The 26,471-nt window shown below is 38.4% G+C and overlaps 1 protein-coding gene and 1 long non-coding RNA gene across 4 annotated transcripts in view; one reads left to right on the top strand and one right to left on the bottom strand.

The window, feature by feature from the left end:
• The first annotated feature begins 8,202 nt into the window (after positions 1–8,202).
• On the top strand, positions 8,203–22,355 carry LOC117094673. Its single transcript, XR_004441635.1, has 3 exons — positions 8,203–8,313; positions 17,745–17,887; positions 22,276–22,355. It is a non-coding gene; the product is annotated as an uncharacterized LOC117094673 (long non-coding RNA).
• Positions 19,547–26,471, bottom strand: part of SATB2 (SATB homeobox 2) — a 186,516-nt gene continuing 179,591 nt past the window's right edge. For all 3 annotated transcript variants that reach the window (XM_033230739.1, XM_033230740.1, XM_033230741.1), the window contains exon 11: positions 19,547–22,717. In XM_033230739.1, the coding sequence (XP_033086630.1) occupies positions 22,256–22,717 (462 nt within the window). In that variant the 3' untranslated portion in view covers positions 19,547–22,255. The remainder of the gene's footprint in view (positions 22,718–26,471) is intronic.

Genomic DNA, 26,471 nt, shown 5'->3' with positions numbered 1-26,471 from the left:
TTTCCTGAATTTGAATGAATTTGAATGCTGGCCTGCCTTGCTAGGTTGGGGAAGTTCTCCTGAATAATATCCTGAAGACTGTTTTCCAGCTTGGTTCCATTCTCCCCGTCACTTTCAGGTACACCAATCAAATGTAGATTTGGTCTTTTCACTTAATCCCATATTTCTTGGTGGCTTTGTTCATTTCTATTTACTCTTTTTTTCCCTAAACTTCTCTTCTCACTTCATTTCATTAATTTGATTTTCAATCACTGATACCCTTTCTTCCACTTGAATGAATAGGCTACTGAAGCTTGTGCATGCGTCACGTAGTTATTGTGCCATGGTTTTCAGCTCCATCAGGTCATTTAAAGTCTTCTCTATGCTGTTTATTCTAGTTAGACATTTGTCTAATATTTGTTCATGGTTTTTAGCTTCCTTGCGATGGGTTTGAACATCCTCCTTTAGCTCAGAGAAGCTTGTTATTACCGACTTTCTGAAGCATACTTCTGTCAACTCATCAAAGTCATTCTCTGTCCAGCTTTGTTCTATTGCTGGCAAGGAGCTGCGATCCTTTGGAGGAGAAGGGGCGCTCTGGTTTTTAGAATTTTCAGCTTTTCTGCTCTGGTTTCTCCCCATCTTTGTGGTTTTATCTACCTTTGGTCTTTGATGATGGTGACCTAGAGATGGGGTTTTGGTGTGGATGTCCTTTATGTTGATGTCGATGTTATTCCTTTCTGTTTGTTAGTTTTCCTTCTAACAGTCAGGTCCCTCAGCTGCAGGTCTGTTGGAGTTTGCTGGAGGTACACTCCAGCCCCTGTTTTCCTGGGTATCACCACCAGAGGCTGCAGAACAGCAAATATTGCTGCCTGATCCTTCCTCTGGAAACTTTGTCTCAGAGGGGCACCCGGCTGTATGAGGTGTCAGTCAGCCCCTATTGGGAGATGTCTCCAAGTTAGGCTACACGGGGGTCAGAGACCCACTTGAGGGAGCAGTCTGTACATTTTCAGAGTTCAAACACCATGCTGGGAGAACCACTGCTCTCTTCAGAGCTGTCAGACAGGGACGTTTAAGTCTACAGAAGTTTCTGTTGCCTTTTGTTCAGCTATGCCCTGCCCCCAGAGGTGGAATCTACAGAGGCAGGCGGGCCTCGTTGAGCTGCAGTGGACTCCACCCAGTCGAGCTTCCCAGTGACTTTGTTTACCTACTCAAGCCTCAGCAATGGTGGACGTCCCTCCCCCAGCCAGGCTTGCCACCTCACAGTTCCATCTTGGATTAGTAGTGAGCAAGTCTCCTTGGGTGTGGGACTCGCTGAGCCAGGAGCGAGATATAATCTCCTGGTGTGCCATTTGCTAAGACCATTGGAAAAGCACAGTGTTTAGGTGGCAGTGTCCCAATTTTCCTGGTACAGTCTGTCAAGTCTTCCCTTGGCTAGGGAAGGGAACTCCCCTGACCCTTTGCCCCACCCTGCTTCGGCTCACTGTCCGTGGGCTGCACCCACTTTCCAATCAGTCCCAGTGAGATGAACCAGGTACCTCAGTTGGAAATGTAGAAATCACCTGTCTTCTGTGTTGATCATGCTGGGAGCTGCCAACGGGAGCTGTTCCTATTCGGCCATCTTGGAATGGTCCCTAAGAACTTGTTCTTAAATAGAGCCTACCTCTTATAGCTCTCTCAGTTGTAAACTACGGTTATACCAGTGTCACAGTGATATAATTGCAAGTTGTTGGAGAGGGGAAACATCCTATAGTTTTTTGATGAAATCTCAATTATCTTAGTGGTCCTGAGTTCCTGAGCTGTGATATTCAGAAGCATTTCTTAGCTTTATTTTTTTCCTGCAGTTATGTGAGCCAGAAAGGCTATAGCGGGCTGGAGTTGTCTAATTGCCCTTCTGCAGGGCAGATAAGGCTCTAGTAAAATAATACCTTGAAGGGCAGGCCTGTGTTATGAAGAATGCCCTGGGCAAATTTCAAACAGTTATTTATCCTCTCTGCTGGAAGTATGAGGAAAAATTTTCCCCATCTTCATTATGAGAACCTGCTGAAGCTCTTAAAAGTAAAACTCACAAAAGTGGATCCTCTCCTCCCACCCAAATGCCTCACCCCCACCCCAAGGCTGGGCATCCAGGAATGTATAACTCTCAGACTAGTCTACACTCAGCCTTCAGTAACTGGTGACATTATTAAAATGTCCCTCCCAGCTACTGGCTCCAGTGCCTTCTGCTCTCAGTAACTTCATCTGGTCTATGATTCTCTGTATTCTCCTCTTCCCAGTTATGATTCATCCTCTTCAAGGATTCTGTGATTTCACAACCTTCCAATATCACCTAAAATAACTGGATTCTGTTGCTGTTTGCACTTCCCAGGTTTGCCCTGTGACTTCAATTTTCTGGTGGACCTAAGAAAAGTCATTAATATTTTAGTGCATTTAGCTTTGTTATGGCTCTGAAACATTGGTCTGCTGACTCAAACTTTTTCTATTTCAGAGTTGAACACATTTCTAAATTCATAAAATTGTTGGAAAACTAGAGGTCATCATACATGTAAAATGCTGGCATGGTGCCCCAAATAGCAAGTAATAATTATAATAGCCAATCACTTTCACAAGTTTACATGTATTAATTCTCCCAAAAATCCTACAATGTAGGTACAAGTTATTAGTCCCATTTTACACATGTGGAAACTGAGGTACAGAGAGCTGTTATGCCTAGTAGAGGATTCTAACTGGAGAGTCAGATTTCAGGGCACAGGCTGTCATAATGAATCACCCCAATCCCATCCCACCAACACTAGAACCTGCCTTGTCCTGACCAGTTCTCCCAGGGACTGGAATCCTGCCTCTGCACTCATCTCATGGCTGAAGTCCCACTGCTACAGCCAGATCTCCCTGGCTCTGTGTATCCCTTCAGCGATACACTGGCTCTGGAGTCACTCAATTGTTTTGAGTCACAAGTCTTTCTAGATCCATCCACCAGGCATATCTGTTCCTTCATCTGTCTCACACTCTTGACTGATTCTCTGTAGTTCCCATTCTAACTTCACTCAGATTATAGACAGAAAATTTGAAAAAAGATATTTAAAGGATGAGGACTAACAAAAAAAATGAATCTTAATAGAAATGCACTTGTACACGTGTGTGCAAGCACACACATACACACACACATACACACACACACACACTCTTAATCACCTGTGAGTGGTTCTCAGATATCCTGCCCTTCCTAGGGGAGTATTTGTGAAGATTGTCCAACCACAGCTTTTTTGGGAGCAAATGATAGAATGTGAATAAAGATAAACAAGGCAGTTCATTTGATGTAGCATTAAAGGTGTCAATGTTCCTGCTATTTAAAACCTGCTCTGCTCTCCATGATGAAGGAGAAGATACTCATATCCAGAAAGAAGCACCCAGTGAGGTTGAGAGATATTGCAAGGCCTCTCCTGAGACCTGCTGCTCTGGGCCTGTAGACCTCATGGCTTCAGCAAAAATAACTTTTTGTCTTGCTTTTCTCATTGTAGATGACATGTGCCTTCTGTGAGTTATTCTTTCATGGGATCCACAAGAAAATAAACTCCTTTTGTGGTCAGTCCAAATATTCCTTGTTAGTTCTCTCTAGTGCTTGCTGTTTTCAGCAAGAGAACTGGTCAAAAACAAAACAAAAACCTTGATTTCCCATCAGCATCTCATCCATTGATCTAAACAGTCCTTCATGAGGGATCAATGAACATCAGGAGACCAATATTCTAGCATTGCTGTTCATTAGAATTCATTAGGGGCTAAAATCAATTTCCCATTCTGTGCATTTCACTGCCCTGAAATCATCTGTTCAGCATAGCTTTCTAACAGTTTTTGGCCTAATTTTAATACCTAATATCTCACTTCCGCACTAAAAAAAGGGATCAGTGTTCAACCAGTGCTGTACTGGTAAATGTTTAACAATCAGCTCTACAAAAAAAAAAAAAAAAAAAAAAAAAGAAGGGGACTGATTTGTAGCATTTGCCAATTTCTGCAGTATGAATACCGCCACCATAGCCAATGTTAAGCTGCCAAGATGATACCACCAAACATGGAGCTGGAAATTTATTTAGTTGTAAATTTGTATAATTTAATGTTTAATAATGGCTGTATTTAGCAATTATCTCACAACATTCCTAAAAATTTAACAATCAGCAAGCTGGTTTGAGTGAGATCTAGCACACTCTTAAAAGGAAGCATGGTGGAGGAATGGAAACAGCATCGTAGAAAGAAGGGCCCTGAATTTTAGCTAAAAGACCATTGGTGACCTACTGAAGTTTTCTTGCTTTAGAGGCAAGAGTAGGCAATCTCTTAAGAACCATCCTCTTCAAGGATTCTGTGATTTCACAATCTTCCAGTACCACCTCAAATAACTGGATTCTATTGCCCTTTGCATTTACAGTATTCTTTCTGCTCAAACACAGATGAAATGAACTAATAATATTTTTTCAATAATAATAATAGGTAACGTTTATTGAGGATGTACCAGTGCCAGGAATCTTAACTTATTAAATCTGCATAACTCTATGAGATTGATGCTATGATTATAACCATTTCAACAATGAGTACATGAATGCAGAGAGAAGTTAAATAAATTGCTGAAGGTCTCACACCCTGGCCTCTGTGCACTTAATCATGGCACTCTAAATAAATAAACCATACCATTTTCATTATGGAGGGGACATTTTTAGGACTATATAGAGTTATGATTTTTAAAAGAAAATCTGATGAAATAAGAAGTGTGTATCAGGGAGTAGATAAGACAAAGAAATTTCCTTAGTGTTTCCAGGGTAAATGTTTTTAAGTGGATCAAATTTTAAAAGTTTTGTGACCATGATTCATGGTCATTTCCTTTGTTATCTAATATCTACAGTAGTTCTTGACAAAGGAAAGAATTCTTTTTTAATTTTTAAAAATACTCCTATACTCTACAATGAGAAGGACAGCAGAATTCAGTAACACAAATTTCCATAAATAAATTAGATATTCCGTTACCCCCCAATAAAATCTTATAAGAAACCACCAATTATTGTAAGAATTATCTTCATTTTAACCATCTGGCCCTTCTGAATAGAAAGAGTGTTTGCACATGAGCCTGAGACATAAGACAGAGAACTGTTGTTATCTTGATACATTGCAACATGTGAAAATAATTGCTTTTAGTGTGGCTAATACTCCTATCATACACAATACAACTGTAGGGCAAAATTCTTGTCTGTGTTCCATATAAATAATTTGACTCCAACATTCAACTCTCCTTATATGTACAAGGCTGACTAGACATTCTAAGACTGACTTAATTCTGCATAAAATTTTCCAAACTAACTCAATGATGAAAACCCATACACGAGAAGAATAGGGAGTTAGTGTGACCACTTCCATAATGCACATGAACATGTGATTTGACTGTTTTAAGAAAGGTAAAGTGTTTGCATCCTGTGTGCTGCTTATTCTCTGTTTGCCTCTCACAATTATTTCTCACCCTCCACTGCCCTGTTCTGCACCCAGGAGGGTGACTTCTATTGTTTTAAGCCCACGGGCCCCTTTGCACTCTGGCTTCATGTTGGTTTGGGCCAATAGGAGAAACTGGCAGGAGTTTAAAACATTAAGAAATGGAACAAGGGTTTTATAACTCCACCAATATTCTAAGGCCATGGATCCTGCCATGCAGTCCCTCTTACCCTTCCACTCCCTGGCCCTTTTGCCCTGTGATAACAGCATGTGCCAGCTCATCATCCCTCTTCGTTCCCTTAATTTTGACTACACCTCTATAAACAGGGCCTTTGTTAAACTCACTTTGGCTACACACTTATCATGGGCCTTCTATTCCCTACCAAGACATTCATTGAAACATCATTCTCCAAATAAGTTAAATACAGATATCAAAAATGTTCTAAATGTTATATATTATTTGTTATATATGGTAACTTGTCATTTATATGTCCATGTGTATATCTATATATTTTCCCCTCTCCATATTCCTTTAGATTATTTATATTCAGGTAAAACTGAATTAAAGCAACTTTTCAGGCAACACACCTGTTGCTTACATTGAGGTATCCTGGAAATGCAGATTGCAGTTTAATGCTGAAGAAAATACCTGTTTAAAGGTGCATCTTGGTCTGTATCCAAGGTTTTGACTATTAAATATTGAAAGTGGGCAAAGTCCAGAAGAAAATACAATCCATTCTATTCCAAGTTATAGGAAGTGGATTACACAGTTTTGCATTATCATGTCAAAGGGTTCTATTTTGTAGATTCCTTTCCAGTAAAACACTGATAAAATGAGTTAATTACTATCAATAACAGTAATACTAGCTAATATTTATTGAGCTAAATATTGCACGGGGCACATGTATACTAAACATTATGTTGTTTATCAGAAATTCAAATTTAACTAGGTGTCCTGCTTTTTAAAATTTTGTTTTGCTTTGTTTTGCTAAATAAGGCAACCCTACACATGTGTGAATGTCTACCAGACTGAGCAACATAGATGGACAACATTTTCATTATTGCAGAAAATTCTATTGGAGAGCTCTGTTTTATCATATCATGAGCTGTTTATATTAGTGCTTAGTGTTAATAAAAAAAAATGCTGTGTATCATCATCTTGCTATCTAGGGAGCAACACATTTTGACAAAAACAGACATTTGTTTAGTTAAAATCCTGAAAAAATTACATTTATTTTATTTACTTTGGAGGTGAAATAGCGACTGACTTGTGACCACCAGCTTTCAAATGAACACTTTAGGGAGCTGGATAGTCATTTTCCCAATAATTAAGCCTTTGAGATAGTCTTCCTTTGAACACCCCATAATGACTTTCTTTAAAAAAAGAATTATATTTACTGCAAAATGTAATCTCCATGCAGAAATATGCTTAATATACATTTGTACAGTTTCTAAAATAACCATAAGGCTTGACATTCCTTTGTGATATGTATTACAGGCTGGTTGCTCTCATGGGATCACTCAGAGTTCGTCCCTTGTAATTTTCTAGGTCTGGCCAGAAATATTTTGTTTTTATATTTAAACACCCCATCAATCAGCACCTGGTAAATATATAGCTGGAATCCTCAGTAAATTACTTAGAAACTAAAGGAATAGATTTCATTAAAAAAAAAAAAAAAAGGTATTAAGAAAATTGACCTCTGTTTCTCTAATAAAAGTGGGAGAGGTACGACCCTTCCATCCCAATCAATGTCATTAATTGGTTATTGGAGCAAATGAATGATTCTTTCTACTTGTTCTCCTCCAAGTTTAGGAGGAACTAATCTGGTCAATTAACCTTTGGCATCACGGGTTTGAAGCAATTTGGAAGAAGGCTAGTTTTTTCCCCCCCGCCCCGGGCAATTCTTTTGTCCCTTGTCCCCTGTGCTTTAAGAGGAAACTCAATTCAAGACATTCCAACAAATCCAGAAGGAAAAATCCTGATTCCCCTAATGCTTGAGAAGTGAGACTCACAAGCAGGCAACGGGCCTTTATTTCTGGAGGGAGACAGCTGGAGCAAGCTCTCTCTGCGGGGCTAAGAGCATCTTGCTCTTTATTCGGTTTCTCTGATGAGGCCTTTAGTTGGGCATCAGTTTACCCATTGGTAAATGGAGTTGAATAATATATACTTACCACTCCATAGTAAATGAATATTGAAGATCTTTGGCTAAAGAGGGCTATGAATATGTAAAAGCACTGTGAATACAAATCAAGAATTCATGACTTAGTAAAAGCTCAATATGTTGATAAATCTTGAATTTTTGCAAATGCTGAGATGTTTCACTTTTATTCAGAATATATAATAGTTAGGGATTGAAGTTTAGCCAGAGAGGCTTTATGCAAAGGACACATATGTAACTATGTACAGTAAAAAGCTGTACATCTGGCATGTTGGGGGAGACTGGAGGCACCAATCAGTCAAAAGTTCTGACTAACAATTTTTCATTGCTTCTGGTAGTTCTCTTGTTTCTTGTCTTGGGCTCTCTATTAAAGCCTAGATGTGTGTGGCGGGTAGTGGGGAGATGGCAATTTTACTCAGGGAAGGCTATGTTTGGCCAAAGTTCACTGAAGCAGCGATGTAGCTCAGCCCTACCCGCATGCAAGTCTCCAAGTAGCCACAGAGACCTCCATGCTCACAAATCATGAGATCCTTAGGTGTGGCATTGTGACATCAGAGAAGCAGATGCTGAAAGGTGATATGTACAGGCAAATGGACTTGTGCACAAGTGTGGGCCAAGCCACTCCTTGCCCATTCTGCACTTTGGTACTAATCAGAAAAAAAGGTCACCTCCTCTGGATAAAAGCAGACCCTATACCGGAACATGTGATTTGGTGAGCTGCCACTTTTCTCTTTACCTGGACACCCATGCTGTGAACAACCTACATAATCAGATGACATGGTCCCAGATATGAACTTGGGGAAATTTTTGATTTATCCAGAAAGATGTATTTGTCTGTGTGAAGAAATTGTATTCGGTTTAACTTTTAATGACTTGCTACTGAAATTCCTGTACTCTCCAAATGTAGCTTTCTGGGTAATTTGAGGTTGTCACCTTTTTCTCACTTAAAAAGGATTAATTCAGTAGTTATGAGTAGACATCAGAGTTGATGCTGAGCTTCCTAGTGGCCAAGGCAAGAAAGGGACACTCAAGAAATTCAGTTGTTCTCATTATCAGATAGAGAAAGTAGCAAACCCAAATTCCACTGGGGAAACAATGATCATCTCTTTTACTTTCAAATCTAGAAGAAATTTATTGTATGAAATTTCACCTGAGAGCCACTGAGGCATCATAGACAACCATTGCACCAATAGTTTATAGTAAATTCAATGGCAATATGTGGCAGCACCTTCCTGCAAAATCCTTTAAAAAAAAGCAAAGCCCAATTAAGCTAACTCTGAGAAGGCCAAGCAAATTTGGGTTTAGGTGTGGATCTTTTGGTGCCTGACTTAATCAAAGGACAGAACTTCTGGGAGAGTAAATACTCAGCCTAGTCCTCAGACTGGCAGTTTCTAGATGTCACCTGCAGTCAGCTTCTAGGTGGCGACAGAGTTTTTTCTGCTCCCCAAAAAAGGACGGGAAAAAAGGGTAAGACATACATATTTCACAGCAAATTGGTTCACTTTCCTCACTTGAATAGGATTATGCTTTATTGTATTTTTTTAGACACAGAGCCTTGCTTCGTCACCCAGGCTAGAATCCAGTGGCACAATCATAGCTCATGGTAACCTTGAACTCCTGGCCTCAAGCAATCCTCCCAGACTCAGCCTCCCCAAGGTGCTGGGATTACTTACAGGTATGAACCACCCTGCCCAGCCCAACTATAGTTTATTCTAAGATGATGTCCTTCCAACTTTGAAGGGGGTTAAGAGTGCTTTCTTTGATGTAATAATGGTAGAAAAGATGGTAGTTTTATATTTTGTATTGCTTATTGAGTGTCTTTATTTGCCAATACGAACTTGACAAGTGCTTATTGGCCTCCAAGCCTGAGGTTTGGCTATTACTGGTTCAAGAAGTTCCAAAGCCTGGCAATGACAGCCATGGACTATATTCCCAAAATAGCATTTCCCAAAGTAATAGAGGTGAGAGTCATATTTGTAGACGGGACCTTGGCAGGAGTACCCTTATCCTATGATGGTGCTGAAGATAGCAAGGCCTCCCCAATATTCCCAATACAGTAAGCTTCCTCATTGCCACCAGAATGGGTCTCAAGGATATCTTCATGTGTCAACTTCAGATGTACAAGTTTGCAGATATAATGGCTAAAACCCCATTGTTCTACTATCTGAGTGCAGAGGTTTTCAAAGCAATGTTACATGTAAACTGTCTGTGATGTAGACAAGTTTTACTTACAGTTTTATAATCTTTCTGATATTAAACACCCCAACTGAATGCTGGTCCATGGTGGAATTAGTTACAAAATGTATTCTCCCACATAATCTAATGAGTTGGTCTGCCATCTGGAAATATTTAGTAGTGTCCAACTGAATATAGAGGAATGATTGATGGAGGTGATTTGCCCTTGATCAAGTTCACACTGAGTCACTCTTACACTCACTCTTAGTCAAATAAGAGTAAGTATTATTTGATGTTACCCCTAGTTTCTCCTAGTAAGAGCAGGCATCACTACCTCGGAGGACACTTACTTCCCCATCCACGGTGGATCGACATTATTTCACCTTGGATTTTAGTATTTTTTGGTTTACAAATTACCTACCTACTGACATATTTTTCTCAAGGCAAATACCATGACTTCAATGAACATTCTCCCATTTTTAAGAAATGAACACTTTGTACTAGGAATCATCCTTGATAATGGGAATACAAAGATATTGCTGGAAAACTATCATTTATAGGCAGGCACTGTACTTTATATGGGCTAACACACACACACACACTGCAAAGGAGGTATTATTTTCCTATATATATATATAACTCCAAATTACAGAAAGCTAGGAAGTAGAGTAGATCTATTTCTAGATAGATACCAGCCCTTTCTGATTTCAAAGCAACACTATGTTGTTCTAATAAGACATAATATCTTTCCTCAAAGAGTTTGAAGTCTAGTGCATTTGGCATACTTTTTGGACCCTAAGCACCTCTGACTGCTTTTTCTATGTTTGAAGAATTTCCTACCTATGAGTCCAAGACAGAAGACAGAAATGCACTTTCCCAGCCTTCCTTGCATATGACTTAGGCTCCTTCAATCAGTAGCTAAAGCATGAGACTTTTATTTGGAAGGGAATGGAAAAAAAAAAAAAACCATGCATCATGTGAATTCCATTTCACTAACGGCAGTAGCAGAGCCATCCAGGTTTCAGAGGCAGCAGGGGCAGAAGTTTTGCAGGTGGCATTCAGTGCCCAGGAGCACAGGACCAGGATATGGTGCTTGTGATCCGTGCTGCAGCAGCAGTCTTCCCTGGAGTCATCTTAGATATTGATCCTAATCTCTAACCCAGATTTTCTGACTTCCCCAGAAATTCTCTGGGTCTTCTAATAACTTTTAGTAATTTTTTTTCTGTTTAACTGGTTAAATTTAGTTCTACTGTTGTCAACTAAAGGTCCTGACTTTATTTCCCTCACAATGGCTTCAATATAATAGACATTTCATAAATCTACTTTGTTGATTGACAAGTGAAAAAAAATGATTTAACAGAATAAATCAATAGAAGATAAACTCTGTAGACCCTTATATATCCTTGTCACCCGATGTTTTTTGAATAAATCTCAGTTTATCAACATCTTTCCAAAATATGTCATCCAGAACTGAAAACAATGTTGCAGTGTGGCCTGATTAGTATTGAAGAGTATAGGATGATCACCTTTCTTGGTTTAAGCTGTATATCTCTATTCATGCAGTCTGAAATGACATAAGCTCTCTTAGTAGCTGTATCACATGATTAAGAAAGAAAGCCTGAGAACTTATAGGATTTAGTAATCAATATTCAATATGATCCTAAATATGTGAGGTGGTTACTAGAATAGTAAATTCAGCATTAGATGGCACCAATAACAGGGGAAAAGAGAACTAACCAAAAGTGGAATAGGCTGAGTTCCAAACTCATAAGTTCCTAGTCATGAAGGAACAAAGACTGCATGGCCTGCAGCCAAGGATGCCTGAAAAGGAATTTCTGCTTTGAATAAGAGGATGTGCAGAATGACAAAGCCCATGGTTCGGTGATTCTATCTTCCAAGACAGCACAGAATCACAGACTATGAATTACCTGAATGTGGGGCTTACAAATGTCAGTTGTGGAGGTTCTTGAGGTCAAGGCACTTGTAACTCAAGTACCTTGATTATGCATTACAGAAATATTCAGATGAAGTTTATCTCTGTAAGGCAATTTAAATATTCAATCATGGCTGAAGTTGGGAAATTTTCAAAATCCAACAGAGGGAAACTGCTATGAAATGTAACCCATTCATCAAATATTTGTTAAAAGGGAGGGAAGAGCTTTGTACCCTCTTGGTGTTTTCAATGAGGTGAGGAAGCTGACAATAAATAAAAGCATGAAACATAAGTCAATTATAGAGTATGTTACAAGCTATGAAAAAGAAAATGTAGGACAGAACAGAATAAAAAGAATCCAGAAGGCAGGTAAGTTTACAATTTTAAATAAAGTGATCAGCATAGTTCTCATTGAGAAGATGATTCTTGGGCAGACTGGAGGGAATTGAGGAAGCCAGCCATGTGGCTGTCTGGGAAAAGAGCTTTTCTGGCAGAGAGAAGAGCTAGGAGAACAAAGGCCTGAGGCAAGAGTGGCCTAGTGTATTCCAGGGACAGCAGGGAGCCAGCGTATCTGGAACCCAGTAAACAGAGGAGAGAGAATTAAGGAGAGGAGGTCAGAAAAGGGTCAGATCATGTAAGGCCTTGCAGGTCATTGTAAGGACATTGGTTTAATCCTGAAGAGGTGACAGGGTCAAGCAGGAGAGTTGTGTGGGGGCTGTTGCTACATTCCAGGTAAGCAATGATGGTGGCTGTTATCAAGCTGGTAGCAATGTTGGCAGTGAGAGGTTGTGAGATTGTGAATCTAGTTAGAAGGTAAAGCTAACACTACTTTGTTGCAGGAAGTCAAGGACCCCGAATGGAGGGACCAGCTGGAGCCACAGCAGAGGAACATAAATTGTGAAGATTTCATTTTAATATGGACATTTATCAGTTCCCAAAATTAATACTTTTATAATTTCTTATGCCTGTCTTACTTTAATCTCTTAACCCTGTTTTCTTCATAAGCTGAAGATGTACGTCACCTTAGGACCACTATTGTGTTAACCATACAAATTGATTGTAAAACATGTGTGTTTGAACGATATGAAATCAGTGCACCTTGAAAAAGAAGAGAATAACAGCGATTTTAGGGAACAAGGGAAGACAACTGTAAGGTCTAATTGCCTGCAGGGTCAGGCAGAATAGAGCCATATTTTCCTTCTTGCAGAGAGCCTATAAATAGACATGCATGTAGGAGAGATATCCTAGCAAGGAATATTAATATTAAGACCCTAGAAAAAGAATTGCATTCCTAGGGGGAGGTCTATAAACGGCAGCTCTGGGAGTGTCTGTCTTATGCAGTTGACATAAGGACTGAAATCCGCCCTGGTCTCCTGCAGTACCCCCAGGCTTACTAGGATTGGGAAACCCCAGCTCTGGTAAATTTGAGGTGAGACCAGTTCTCTGCTCTCGAACCCTGTTTTCTGTTGTTTAAGATGTTTATCAAGACAATACGTGCACTGCTGAACATAGACCCTTATCAGGAGTTTCTGATTTTGCCCTGGTCCTGTTTTCTCAGAAACATGTGATCTTTGTTCTCCTTTTTGCCCCTTGAAGCATGTGATCTTTGTGACCTACTCCCTGTTCGTACACCCCCTCCCTCCCCTTTCCAAATTCCTAATAAAAACTTGCTGGCTTTGCAGCTCAGGTGGGCATTATGGACCTACTGATATGTGATGTCACCCCTGGAGGCCCAGCTGTAAAATTCCTGTCTTCATACTCTTTGTCTTTATTTCTCAGCTGGCTAACACTTATGGAAAATAGAAAGAACCTACATTGAAATATTGGGGGGGGTTCCCCTGATAGGACTTTCCTGACAATATTAAATGCCATTGTGTTAAAGAAAAAAAATAAGGGCAAATCTAAGGCTTTAGGCTTAAGCAACTGGAAAGCTAGAGTTGCCAACAGGTGGGAGGAACAGTTCAGGGAAGAAGAGGAGGTCATCTGGGGCCATGTGAAGTGTGCCAGGCATGTGGAGGAGTTGAATAGGCAGTGGAACCTACTAGTCTGGAGATGTAGGAAAGGTCTAGGCTACAGACAGAAATCATAGTGTGGTCAGCATTTGGGTGCATTTAGTGTCATGATGCTGGACGAGGAAGGAGAGTAGATTTGGGAAAAGGAGGACAAAGGGACGAACCCTGGATCATCTTAGGCATAAAGGCTTGGAGAGAAGAGAATCAGCAAAATACACTAAAAAAGAACAAGAATAAGGCAGCAGAAAAATGAACAAGTGTGGTGTCATTAATGTTTAAATACCTAATTTTGAAGACCTCAGAAGGCTACTAAAACACCTCATTCATTTTGTTTGCAATTAAGAAAGAAAATCATATTATAGCTCTTGCCAGGAAGAAGGAACAGGAGGAAGGGAGAGATGGAGAGAAAGGGACTGCAATGAAAGAGAATCGAAGAAAACGTGGGAGAAAGAGAACAGAAGAAAGTGTAGCATAACAGCCCTTTATCCTTAAAGATTTTAAATCATGCAAAAAAAAAATTTAAACGTAAGACTTAATCCTACTCTGAAACTCATTTGAACTATTTTTAAGTCCTCTGTAACATTTGATTATATCCTGCTTTTTTTCTCCCTGAGAAAGAGGGAGGAAGGAATTACGCTAGATACTTTTACATAGTTATTTTATTTAATCATGACAACCTTGAAATATGTAAGTCATTAAGCCTATTTTATACTTTTGTTTGTTTTGGAAGAGATAGGTTCTCACTATGTTGCCCAGGCTGGTCTTGAACTCCTGGCCTCAAGTGATCCTCTTGCCTTGGCCTCCCAAACTGCTGAGGTTATATGTGTGAGCCACTGTTCCTGGACCTGTTTTATGGATGAAGAAACTAAGGATTGAAAAGTAACTTTTTCAAGCTGCAATATTAGTAAAAAATAGAAACTAGAACAACTCATTGCCTCCACACAATCAACTACAAACAAATTAAAGTTGTAAAGATTTTATTTTTTCCTTGTCTTTTCCTTAAGGGTAGATTCCTAGGATTGCTCAGTTCAGAGTTGACATTGAGTCTCCCCTGATTTCCTCAGCCTGTGTTATTGTGTGTTTAAATGGGATTATGCTTGGTAATGGATACTGAATAAATTACAGTTATCTCTTTAATTAATCATTGCTCTGCACTATTTATTACATTGCTAATGGAATATTTTTGTAATTATTTTCCCATATGTGAAGGTAACACTTTAAGCCTGTTTAAATGTCACCAAAGAAGCTACTTCTAGATTCTTTGGGACAGTTGTACTAGCAGATCATAGTGTTTTCTAAAAAATAAGCTTTCCCTCAGAACAACAGTCAATCAGAAATGTCATACTTGAAGAAAATTATGAAAAAGTGTGTTAAGAGATGGCAGATGGTCATGGCATATAAACCATGCTGGTCAACGAATTAATGCTCAGTTTATACATTCTTTCTAGTACATTCTAGGATACAAAAATAGAGGTGGTGTGATACTGGGGAGAAAATGCAGACCTTGCTTTAGAACCCGACTCTATTATTTCCCAGCAATATTGAATTTGCAAGGTGCCAAATCACCTCCCTTCATTGCACCCTTCATTCATTGTTCCTGTCTCCAATTCAGTATGCCAGTCCTAGACATACTCATTCAGAAGACACAGTGTCATGCCTATCCCCACACAGCCCTCCACCTGCCCACCCACCCCTGTTCTCTGCATGGCCAAATGCAAAGACCTCAGGCCTTGCTATTGTCTTTAAAGAATCACACCCACCCCGCCTGCTGAGTTATTGCCCAAATCTTTCTTAATTACTTTTGATGTAGTCCCCTATAATTTATCCTTCTCCATTCACTTTGAAAGATGGGTGGAAGGTAGAAGTAAAGCAAAATGTACCCAATTCATAAATGTCCACTTTTCAATGGTAAGCATTTCAGACACAAATTAATGTATTTAGCTTCACTCTCAGGGATCCTTGAAGTGGCATTCTCTGGTGTGATAGAAAACAAAAATCTTATATGCTAATCAATTTAAATGTATCCAGAACTGCTTTGATTCTGCATTAAATATCAAGGCCACTAATCGTACTCAATAAATATATTTGCTGAATAGATTGAGTTGGTCATGGCATTCCTGTGGTCGTACCACAAGCCTTAATTAAATATGTCTGTAATAACTATATAAAAGCTTAAATGTTGCTTTATTTCATCAGGACCTCTGAAAGTTAATAAATAAAATTAATCAAAGTTAGATCACTACTTGGCAATTTCAGATGACAAACGCAATATTTTCATAAACTTTACCACTTTCAAAGCATCTTATACCACTGGATTCTCCATAACCCTGTGAGAGTCACTATGCTCAATTTTTAGATGAGGAACATTAGGCTCAAAGATGTAATTTGCCCAACATGACACAACCAGGGAATAGTAGTGCCATCCTCAGAACTCAAATATTCTGGATCCCAATTCCCTTCGAAGTTGAGGGCTTTGTTTATCAATATCATCTGACACGTTCAGTCACCAAAGTCCGTAACATAAACCCAGGAGATGTGAAATAACCTCAGGAAGGCTGTCTTCAAACACTGCTCTATTATTTTTAATGAGTGGTACAGACAAGTGCCATGAATTTGGAAGAGGAAATAACAGTTACCTGTAAGTTATAATGGTCTTAAAGGCAGATCATTTTAGAAATAGGTTTGGCTTTTTCTGCTTTATTTTACAAGTCTATTAAGAACATGACAGTTTGGAAAAAATTTTTAACTTCTGCCAATATTTGTTATTCTGTTCCATCATTTTTTATCAATTTCCCAATTTTTACAATTTGGAAAGATCTAGAAATCATAAAAGATTGCATAAACCCTAAAGCGTGTGTCTTGAATAATTGACTAGACATATATGAAAAAGAGCCATAAACCCATTTTGAGACCTTGTGTTAGGCAGAGCTCCTTTCTCCCTGTTAACTGAGGATAATAGTATTTGTGAGGAATTGCTGTAAGGGCATAAAGGAACAATTAGCCTGGGAGAGCTCTGCCAGTGCCAGGTTCCTTTCTCCTGCTGATCTGCTCGCTGTCCTACAGTGTGTCTTCTTCTCTGACTCTATGTCTTTGAATGCACTGTTTTTTCACATATTTAATACACAATCATTCAATCAACATTTTTGAGTGCACTGTTCTAGGTACTGAGGAACTCCATGTCTGGGATCCAGCTGTAGGTCTCAAGGGCTCATGGGAAATAAACATTTAGCACAGTAACCGCAACATGTTACAAACTCTGTGCAGTGGAATACCCTGGAAGCGGCATGAGCATGGAAGAATTTGTATCACACTGACAAAGCAGATGGGGAAGGGCTTCCTGGAAGAAGTACTGCTTGGACTGATCCTTAAAGTTAGCCATGAATGAACTTGAACTCAGGGTGAGGAGAAGGAAGAGATGTAAGGTGCAGGAAGTAGCAGCAGGGCAAATGTGCCTCTTCACTTATCCTTCTCTTATCTATTATTTTCAATATTCTCCTTAATACCTTCTATGGCAGAGGCTGTTAGCTGCCTACCAATTATCGACTCTCCCCCTTTCTCTGGAATTCACGGAACAGCTAGAAACATTTACTGGTCTCCCTTGCATTTAAGTATAGGGCTTGAAGAAAGAGAGTATAGTCACTCTTTTGTATCTGTGGATTCAACTAACTGCAAATCAAAAATATCTGCTTTTTAAAATGAACGGTTTTGTCTCTACTGAACATGTACAGTTTTGTCATTCTTCCCTAAACAATACAACTATTAACATAGCACTTACATTATACTAATTCTGTTACTGTGTATTCTAATAGTATTAGATATTATAAATAATCTAAAGATGATTTAAAATATAAGGGAGGATACACAAAGGTTATATGCAAATACTATGCACCATTATATAAGGCACTTGAGCATTAGTGCATTTTGGTATCCATGGATTGGTCCTGGAACCAATCCCCTACAGTACCAAGGGAAGATTGTGTGTCATTCTTTACTCATTTGTCCCTTCTGATGCCTGGAAGTTAGGTGTGACAGCAAGAGCTCTAGCGATTATCCTGGACTATGAAGAGGGAACACAGGAATGAACACAGGAGAAAGTGGAGCTGTGAGCTGGAAAAGTGTGAGTCTCTGAATTCATGAAGCCGGCTTATCTCAGCAATTTATTTCATGTAAGAAACTCTTGTTGGGTCATAATTACTTTGTGCTTTTTTTTTTTTTTCTTTGTATGCAGCTAAACCTAATCATAAATGATCCACCTTCTAAGGTTATTCTAGCTTACAAGCAATAATTATTTAATTCATAGCATGTGTTTGTACCACCCATTAAGCAAATATATTTCTGTCTGAAGACAACTTTTTGTGACTGTTTCATTTTTTCTGGATTTATATTTTGCCTTTCCAACAAGTTATAAGCTTCCTGAGGAGAAAGCACAAAGTTGTACCTTCTTCGTCACTGCAATTTCTAGCAAATTGTCTGGCATACAGTACATGTTTAATAAATGTTTACTGTCTTGATTACAGCATGATTGTCCTTTAGAAAGAATGTGGGGAATTTAGTCTTTAAGACTCTTCACAAAGGGAAATAAGTGTAAAGAAACATATGTCCTCTAGACACACACACACACACACACACACACACACACGACAAAACTCAACCCATGAAGTGATCGCTCTGAGATGCTATGACTTTGTTTACTTGAGAAATTCCTACTTTGCTTTCTTGAAAATAGAAGTCACCAGCACAGAGGCACCTTCTAGGCACACCAATTCATCTGTGTGTAGAGTCTCCCACTGATGAAGTTTGACCCCTAAAACACAATCTCATGAATGTGGAAGCTGCTTGCGCTAAAAGTCATTATTTCACAAATGCTTTCCTTCTTTGTCTTTAGTCTAAATACAGAGTTCATTTACATTTGTGTAAATAACGTTTCACCCTGTGTTGAGCCTCTAGCTGTTTTTAAAAACCTTCAGCAACCTGAAGCTGCCTTTTTGCAAACACTTGGTTTTCATAAATTATCCTTAAAACATATCTACATGGTTCATGGGCTGTTAACTATCATAGAAAAAAAGGTAAGGGAAACTGAGGAAGAAAGAGAAGTTACATCTGTATGTCAATCAAATACAGAAAAATGGAAAAAAAATAAACAGGAAAAACATTTACAATATCAAAAGAAAACAAAATCACTTTTTAATTTACTTTCTCTTTGCCAGTTCTGAAACGAAGCACTTGCTCTTTCCTTATTAACATTAGTCTTTTGAGCTATTTTTTCCATTGCAAGCACTTTCTAAAAAAATCATTTTCACACATTTCTCAGATACATCAATCCTTTCGGCATTCCTCCATGCACACATTACGGTACCCCAGCTCTAAATATAAAAGACTTTTATTATGTCCATTAACCATGGACATATGTGCTCCAAAAGTTTCCTGACATGCAGTCATTTGTGGTTTTTAAATTATAAACAGAAAATATTCACTAGAAAAATAAAACAGCAGCCTATAAATATATCTTTTTACATTTGAGTTTTGTTTGTATATAACAAAAGATTGGATAAATGACTCTCCCGGTTGCCAGCTCCAGGAAGTGAGCATGCATGTGTTTATATACATACAGAGACACACACATATTCACATGTGCAATGAAATCCATGCACTGTACAGGACTCACACATCTGTAATAGCAGGTACCACTGTCTTGCTTCTAAAATAAGGGTACAAATTTTCCTAAGACTCACCAGGTCTCACTCTGCATAAAAAATTAAGTGGGGAATCAGATAATGCCCAGTAAAGTACTTGACAAACAAAGTCATATTTATTGAATGCGTTTATTTTAACAACCAAAAAATTCTAACAGCCTAACAATGCACATAAGTTAAAAATTAATTATCACTTAGTGATAACAAAGATAGTTGATTTACATGGAAAAAAGAACATTTACAATATGTTAATCCTTATTCACATTGTTGATACCGCAATAAAACACAATTTGTTTTTTTCATTTCACAAAAAGAAAAAAAAAGGCGGGAAATTGTGCTTTGTCAAGAGGCACTACAAGAGAAAGTTTCTTCTTCCAAATAGATATTATATGACAGATATTGAATAAATAGACATATATGCATTGTAATTCGCAAAGATCTGGCAAGACCACAGGCTAAAATGCCCACAGATTCACTTAGAACCACTGCAAACTTGGCAGTGAAATTAAAAAATAAAAGGCAAGACTTAGCATTGAAAAATACCTAATAAATTTTTGGTTGAAGTGTAAAAGATACCAAATGCGGATGCCATCGATAGATGAACCACCTTGTAAGAGCTTGGCAAAATCAGTTTCCATTACGTGTATAGAGTGACCTTCAGCAACAGTGTAAGAAGACAATTTGGAAAGAGTAACTCGGAGATCAGGAAGCAGCAACCATGGACTTTCTGATTAAAGCTGCAGCATACTACAGAAATAGGAAGGATGGGGCCAGGGCGAACTGCAAACAACCATCCTTTTGCAAAGGTATATGACGCTCATGTCAAGATAATTTTTAAACATCATTATTTGAAAAAGTACAGGAAAATGTCCCTTTAAAAACTCCAGAGGTTACTGAGCAGCTAGAATTAGCTTGTATTGCAACATGTCTTCTCCCTGTATATTGTAAGTTCTGAGTTAATATCTACACATAGAGGTTTTTTTTTTTAACTCCTACCTTTTATACCTTTCAAATATATAAATAGTATTAACAGTTATATTACAATGTTTGTGTAGTAAACAGAAAATAACTTTCAAAGTGATATTGCATGAGGTCTTTGACAAGGTTTCGTGAGAGCACAAAAAAAAAAAAAAAAAAAAAAAATCCAACCATGTGGGACTGTTTAATGACCAGTTTAAAGCATGGATTACGTTCACTAGGCCAGTCCTGAATGTGAGGTCTCCTCTTGCAATTACTGTAAGTAGAAGTGGAAAGTAATGCTTCTGGTGTTTCTCATAGGAAGCTGAAAGAGATCTGGAGTACTATAGTAGATTGCAGCTTTAATGCTAAACATCCAGTCAGCATTAGTTCTGCTTTACATAAGGTAATTGCGATGTAGGTAACTGGGATAATGTTTTCTTTTAGGATGAGTAAGTGATTCTACTGAAATCGCTTCACGCACTCTATTGCCCGGAGCTGCACAACGATTCAGAAACAGTTCTTGTTAGGGCTGTCATCCCAGGGAAAGGGACAGGAGAGATTAGGGACTGGAAATGTTTGATTAGGTAGATGGAATGTGTGCGAAGAAGAGGAAGCCCAAAGTGAAACAGAAATCAGAAATGTCTTTTGGGAGAGGGAAGGATGGAGATTTATTTGAGAGGGAGCCCCTTTAACTGGGCAGCAACTTCTTTTCTAACTTAATATTACACTGAACTATTTTCTAGTAAAAAACAAAAAGACAAAAAAACAGCAACAACAAACAACTTTTAAACGAGCAGGCTTATTAATTTTCAGATTTGAAGCCACAAGCAGGTAAATAAATTTCACAACAAAATGTGGCTCATACTATGAATTCCATATGTCCAATGTCAAAATGTCATTTGATCAAGACTTGCACTAATGGACAAAGTTTTCTCTGCACTGAATTTCAGTTTTACTTATTTGGAATTCCACAGAAATGCATCTGTTCACTACATTAATGACAAATTGAATAACGGAACGTAGCGAGTCATTTTATTGAGTCATTTTAAGTGTGCATTGTGTCTTTAAGAGTAATTTGACTTGTATCATTTTAATGTGCCCTGATTTTTTTCACTTTACTTTTTTTTTTCTTTTTTCTTTTTTTTTTGGCAGTGTTGGTTTATTTTGTTAAATACATACCTCAAAAATTACCCATTAAGCTGCCAGATAGGAAGCCAAAGAATTAAAAAAAAAAAAAATCAGGGACAAACACAAAAAATAAATAGGAATTCAAAAATAGTCACCCCACCCTGAGAGCAGGCCGCAGTTTATCAAAAAGCCAAAGCGACTCACTGTGAAGTGGTTTTTTTTTAATACATAAACAAGTCTTTTCTTTAAGAACTCATTTCACAGTCTATTCTTTCGGATTGTAAAGTCTCTGTCCCATGCAATTTTAATATATATATGTAAATATAGAGATATATACATATACATATACACACACACTTGTAGCTTCCTCCATTTATGTCGTAGTTCTTTTCATCCTGGAATTTGCCTGATTTAACTTCCGTTAAGTGCAAGGATAATGAAGGCAGAGTCTCCTGTGATTATAATGACTATGATCCAGTCATAGAGACGGGATAAAGTGTAACGCTTTAGTGTCTTTGCCAAGGCGATGTCTGATTCGGAAATACTGAACTTATTCAGTCTATAGGTGTATCCTCTGCAACAAAGAAATGTCCAAAAGGGTAAGAAAAACAAAACAAACAGACATAAAAAGACAAAAATAAAGCAAAAAACAAAAACGAAAACAAAAAACAAAAAACAAAAACAAAACTTTTAAAGAAATGAAAGCAGAAAATCCTTGGACCGATGTATTGCTTTGCCTAGTAGAAGTTCACATTATCTCTGGTCAATTTCAGCAGGTGCTGCCTTGCTTTTGTCAGCATTTTCCTCCTCGGCCTCCACTTTGTACATCTCCTCGGAGCCTTCCTCGCTGTCGTTCTCCTCTGACTCGGTCAGCAGCTCCTCGTCCTTATACTCGGCCACATCCACCGCTGAGCCCAGGTGCTCTTTCAGCTTCCCGTGGTGCTTCACGTGGTACCGCTGGTTCTGGAAGAACTTGATGATGGTGTGTTTGGGGAGATCCAGCTGGGCCGAAAGAGTGTGGATGGCTTCCTGGTCGGGGTACAGGCCTACATCATGAATAAAGCTTTGGAGGATCCCCAGGGCTTCTAAGGAGATCTTTGTGCGAGACCGGGGCTTTTTGGCACAACTGTCTTCAGTCGGAGGAGGTGGGGGAGGCGCTTCTTCTCTGGGAGGGGAACTCTCCTTGGCTGGCTGAGACTGCTGTCTATGAAGCACCTGATAATTAAGAGAGAAAAAAATGAACATTGGACTCATGATTTTACCTTTCCAAAACCATCAGCCCTCTGAAATATGTGTTATCTATCTAGCACTGGAGGTAAGCTATCGTCATTTGTAAAGTCAGGTCTTTGGAAAGCGTAAAAGCATTTCTGGAGATTTAGTATCTCACCTACAAAACATGAGGTTGATAATAGTAGTATTTGCCAACATTTATATTCTAAGACACAAAGTCAAGTCATTTGTTGCCTAAGGTCATCTCACTTTAAGCAACCTGGCTTCAGAGTCTTCCATACCTTTAACCACCAAGATATGCCACCTCTCTGAAGGCTAACGACAAAGAAACTGGGCACAAAGGGGAAAGTATGGACTCTACCATCATGGCTTCAAGTTCATATTCTTCCACTTAGCTGAGTAACCCTGGACAAGTCACTTAATATCTTTAAGGCTCTATTTCATCATCTATAAAACAGGATAAGAAACTAACCTCCTAGAGATGTTGTAAGGATTGAATGACGTAATTGTTACAAAGAACAGTGCTTGTCTGAAATCATGGATGGGCAAACTTTGTCAGGAAAGGGCAAGACAGTAAATATCTGAGGCTCTGGAGGGTCGATCTTTGCCACAACTACTCAGTTCTATTCTATTGCAAAAATAAAGGAACATGGCTGTGTTCCAATAAGACTAGATTTGGCCCATGAGCCATAGTTTGCCTCATCTCTGGCTGAGAGCAAACATCCAATAAATGACAGTAATTATTATCAGCCTCATAATGACTCTTACAGTGTTATAGAGGAATAATTGGTACTTAAGACAGGAAATCAATCCTTTGTAAAATTAGAAATGACTTTATATTCTTTTAGTTCTAATTTTGATTCTTTTGATTTTAAATGTTTTTTTTAGAATGTGAAAATGTTCAAACTAATTTAAAGACATAACTGTTTCTTGAATTATGAATTTAAATGACCATTTTATACTTACATAGATGGACCTTCTCAATATCACTATAAACTAATCCTCTGTTTTGCATATACCTTCTAATTTCTGGATTTTTTTTCTTCTAATGTTAAAGCTTTCTAGTTGTAATTTAAATAATTTTTCTTTTATTTCTACCTATTTCCCACTCATTTAATTAAAAAAGCAAAATCTTAGGTAAACTTACTCAAAGGAACTCAGTCCCAGCTCTCCCCACAGGCCTATGTGAGAAGGACTTTGTGGAGGGGGAGATGGAGCATGAAGTCCTGATGAGGAACTGCAGCCATCGCCCACACCTTACAGCTTCAGCTGTATGACAGAATTACAAGGTTACTGTGCTCTTCCCCACTGAAATGTGTCATGTTGGTTCCAAAGGCAAAGACCACATTTCCTATACTTGGGTCTAACTTCCTAAATCCTCCCAAAACTTTTAAGAAGAGTGAGTTCACTTAAAAAAAAAAAAAAAAATTCTCCTTTTACTATTCTCTCATATTTTATGGATCTTTTTCATATTAGAATAACAAATTAAACATTTTCCAGAGTTCAGGAAGAATAAATCCAACCAATGCAAAGAAAACACATCTAGTTACATTAAAGGACCACTCACACCACCATCCCTGCCACCTTTCCTGCCACCACCACACACTACCCATAGTCTTTTAGCTATGAAACAACAGCATCAAAGCAAGTATTTAAGAAAAAAAAAAAAAAACTCTGCCATTCATCCTAGTCTTGAGGGCCATATGACGAAAAAATACTTTCCCATCAATGTGAAAATGTCAGTCTTTTACGTAGAACTTTACAAATATTAGGGCAGATGAAACTGTTACCTAAATAAGGTAACAATAAACAAAAGAGGTTTAAATTTTTCAAATAATAATCAAATAATAATAAAAAGGATAATCAGAAGCAAATAAGACTATCTGCTATAATAAGCCGATGGCTAGTGGCAGAAAGAAATCCCAAGCGCAGGACTATAAAACAGTGGCACTAAAGTCCGTACAATGTTGACCAATTAAAATGAATGTTCTTAGCATTTTCCTCACCACTTTCAACTAAGAGTAAACTCATGTGGTCTGTTGTGGTAAGCTGGCATCAGCAAAAAAAGTGAGAGCTCTGTTACTTCAGCATCCTAATTATACCCAGCAGAAAAAGCAGAGCTTTTCAGGAGTAGGGGTTGGGGGACTGGTGCTGGTCAGGTCAGCTTTCATGGCAGAAGGATATTTGCTCTGAGGCCATGATCTGGGCAGTATGAGCACTGTAATAAGTAAACCTCTATGTCAACAGGTGAGGATTCCAGTTTTGGGGGAAAGAGAGACTGAAATTATGTGCAAAGTACATACTGGAAGAACATAGACTCAAGCATGAGTACTCCTCATTAGAGTAATTGTGCTAATTGGAAAACAAAAGAGAATTAAAATGCCCCATTTTCTAAATTATGCTTGCCTTCTGTAGTAAAAGTCAGCATAACGGTTCCATTTAATTGAATAATTAGATTGGTTCTTCAGGGATTTTCCACTGTGCATTGGTTAGATTTAAAGAGATTTTCCAAAACTATACTTTGAAGTTACTATAATCTTTCTGCATGATTGCATTTGTTCTTCTTCTTAGGTCCAACCAACTGGCCTGCTTCACTCCCCTTTATTTCCTAGAACTGAACACTAGTAATATATATGTACAGAGAAGCCAAACATGAAACAGAGAAAGAACAGTAAGAATAGCTACCCTTCACTGAATGTTTATTCTGTGCCAGGCAGTTCTAAGAACTTTACATGGATTAATTAACTGAATCCTGACAAGTTCCTCACAAAGGTGCCACGTGGATCAAGATTGAACTGGAAACATGTAGCATCTCCTCTTAATTCCGATTCGGAGGATTGGAATTAACAAACATGGGGAGTTGTCGGTCTGATACAGGATTCCAGGGAACAATGACAAGGCAATTGCCCATGATAGACTAGGAAGATGTTTCTCAAGAGAAGTAATAGTTAGAGAAATTATCTACAAAGTGAAATATATAGTTTCTGGTCAGACAATGTACCATAGTGAGTTGGGCAGCATGGTGACATCTACATGAAGATGGTTAAGTTATATCTTCTAGCATCTTCTAACAGGTAAGGAAAGAGCAGTCAAAACCCTGAATGCCCAAATGGGCATCCCTTAAGTGAAACTGTCTTAAAAGTTACCAAAGGAGCTGAGCTTTTTCTATTATACTGACACTTTTCTTTGGCTATAAGTCCCTTTCAACCACAATATACATAATATCTGAGATTAAAAGATTCCCAAAGTTATCTGTCCTAACTATCTGTATTCCCCTAAAATGTTCTAATTACCCCAGGCAGAAAGTTATTGTCTTTAGACAATTCCTAGCAAAAGAACAACATAATTTCCTCTCTAGCCAACTGCTAAGAATCCTTCTTAATACCATGTAGTACTTTATTCTAGTGGCATAAGTATTCTGAATGCAAGCAGAGCAGTGCCTAATGCCTATAAGATGGTCTTCTCTAGGCACGAAAACCAATCCAAATCCTCTTCTAAAATCCTCCCATCTAAAGGGCAGAATCAAGTCATCTTTTCTTCACTTTCTCACATCTTGACTAAATAATGTCAACTCTTTTAGCCATTTCTTCACAGGAAAATTTTCTGAACTCTCACTTAACTGATATTTAGGTTTTTTTTTTTTTTTTTGGTCTGAATTTCTCAGAACATCTTCTAAATTCCTTGTTAGTGAACTAGAATGAATCAAATTTGGTCTCTGTCCCAAGCAAGTGCCCTGAGA

This window comes from Trachypithecus francoisi, unplaced genomic scaffold, assembly GCF_009764315.1.
Source record: "Trachypithecus francoisi isolate TF-2019V2 unplaced genomic scaffold, Tfra_2.0 Lachesis_group13, whole genome shotgun sequence".
Taxonomy (NCBI): Eukaryota; Metazoa; Chordata; class Mammalia; order Primates; family Cercopithecidae; genus Trachypithecus; species Trachypithecus francoisi.
This window is presented reverse-complemented; position numbering and strand designations above follow the sequence as displayed.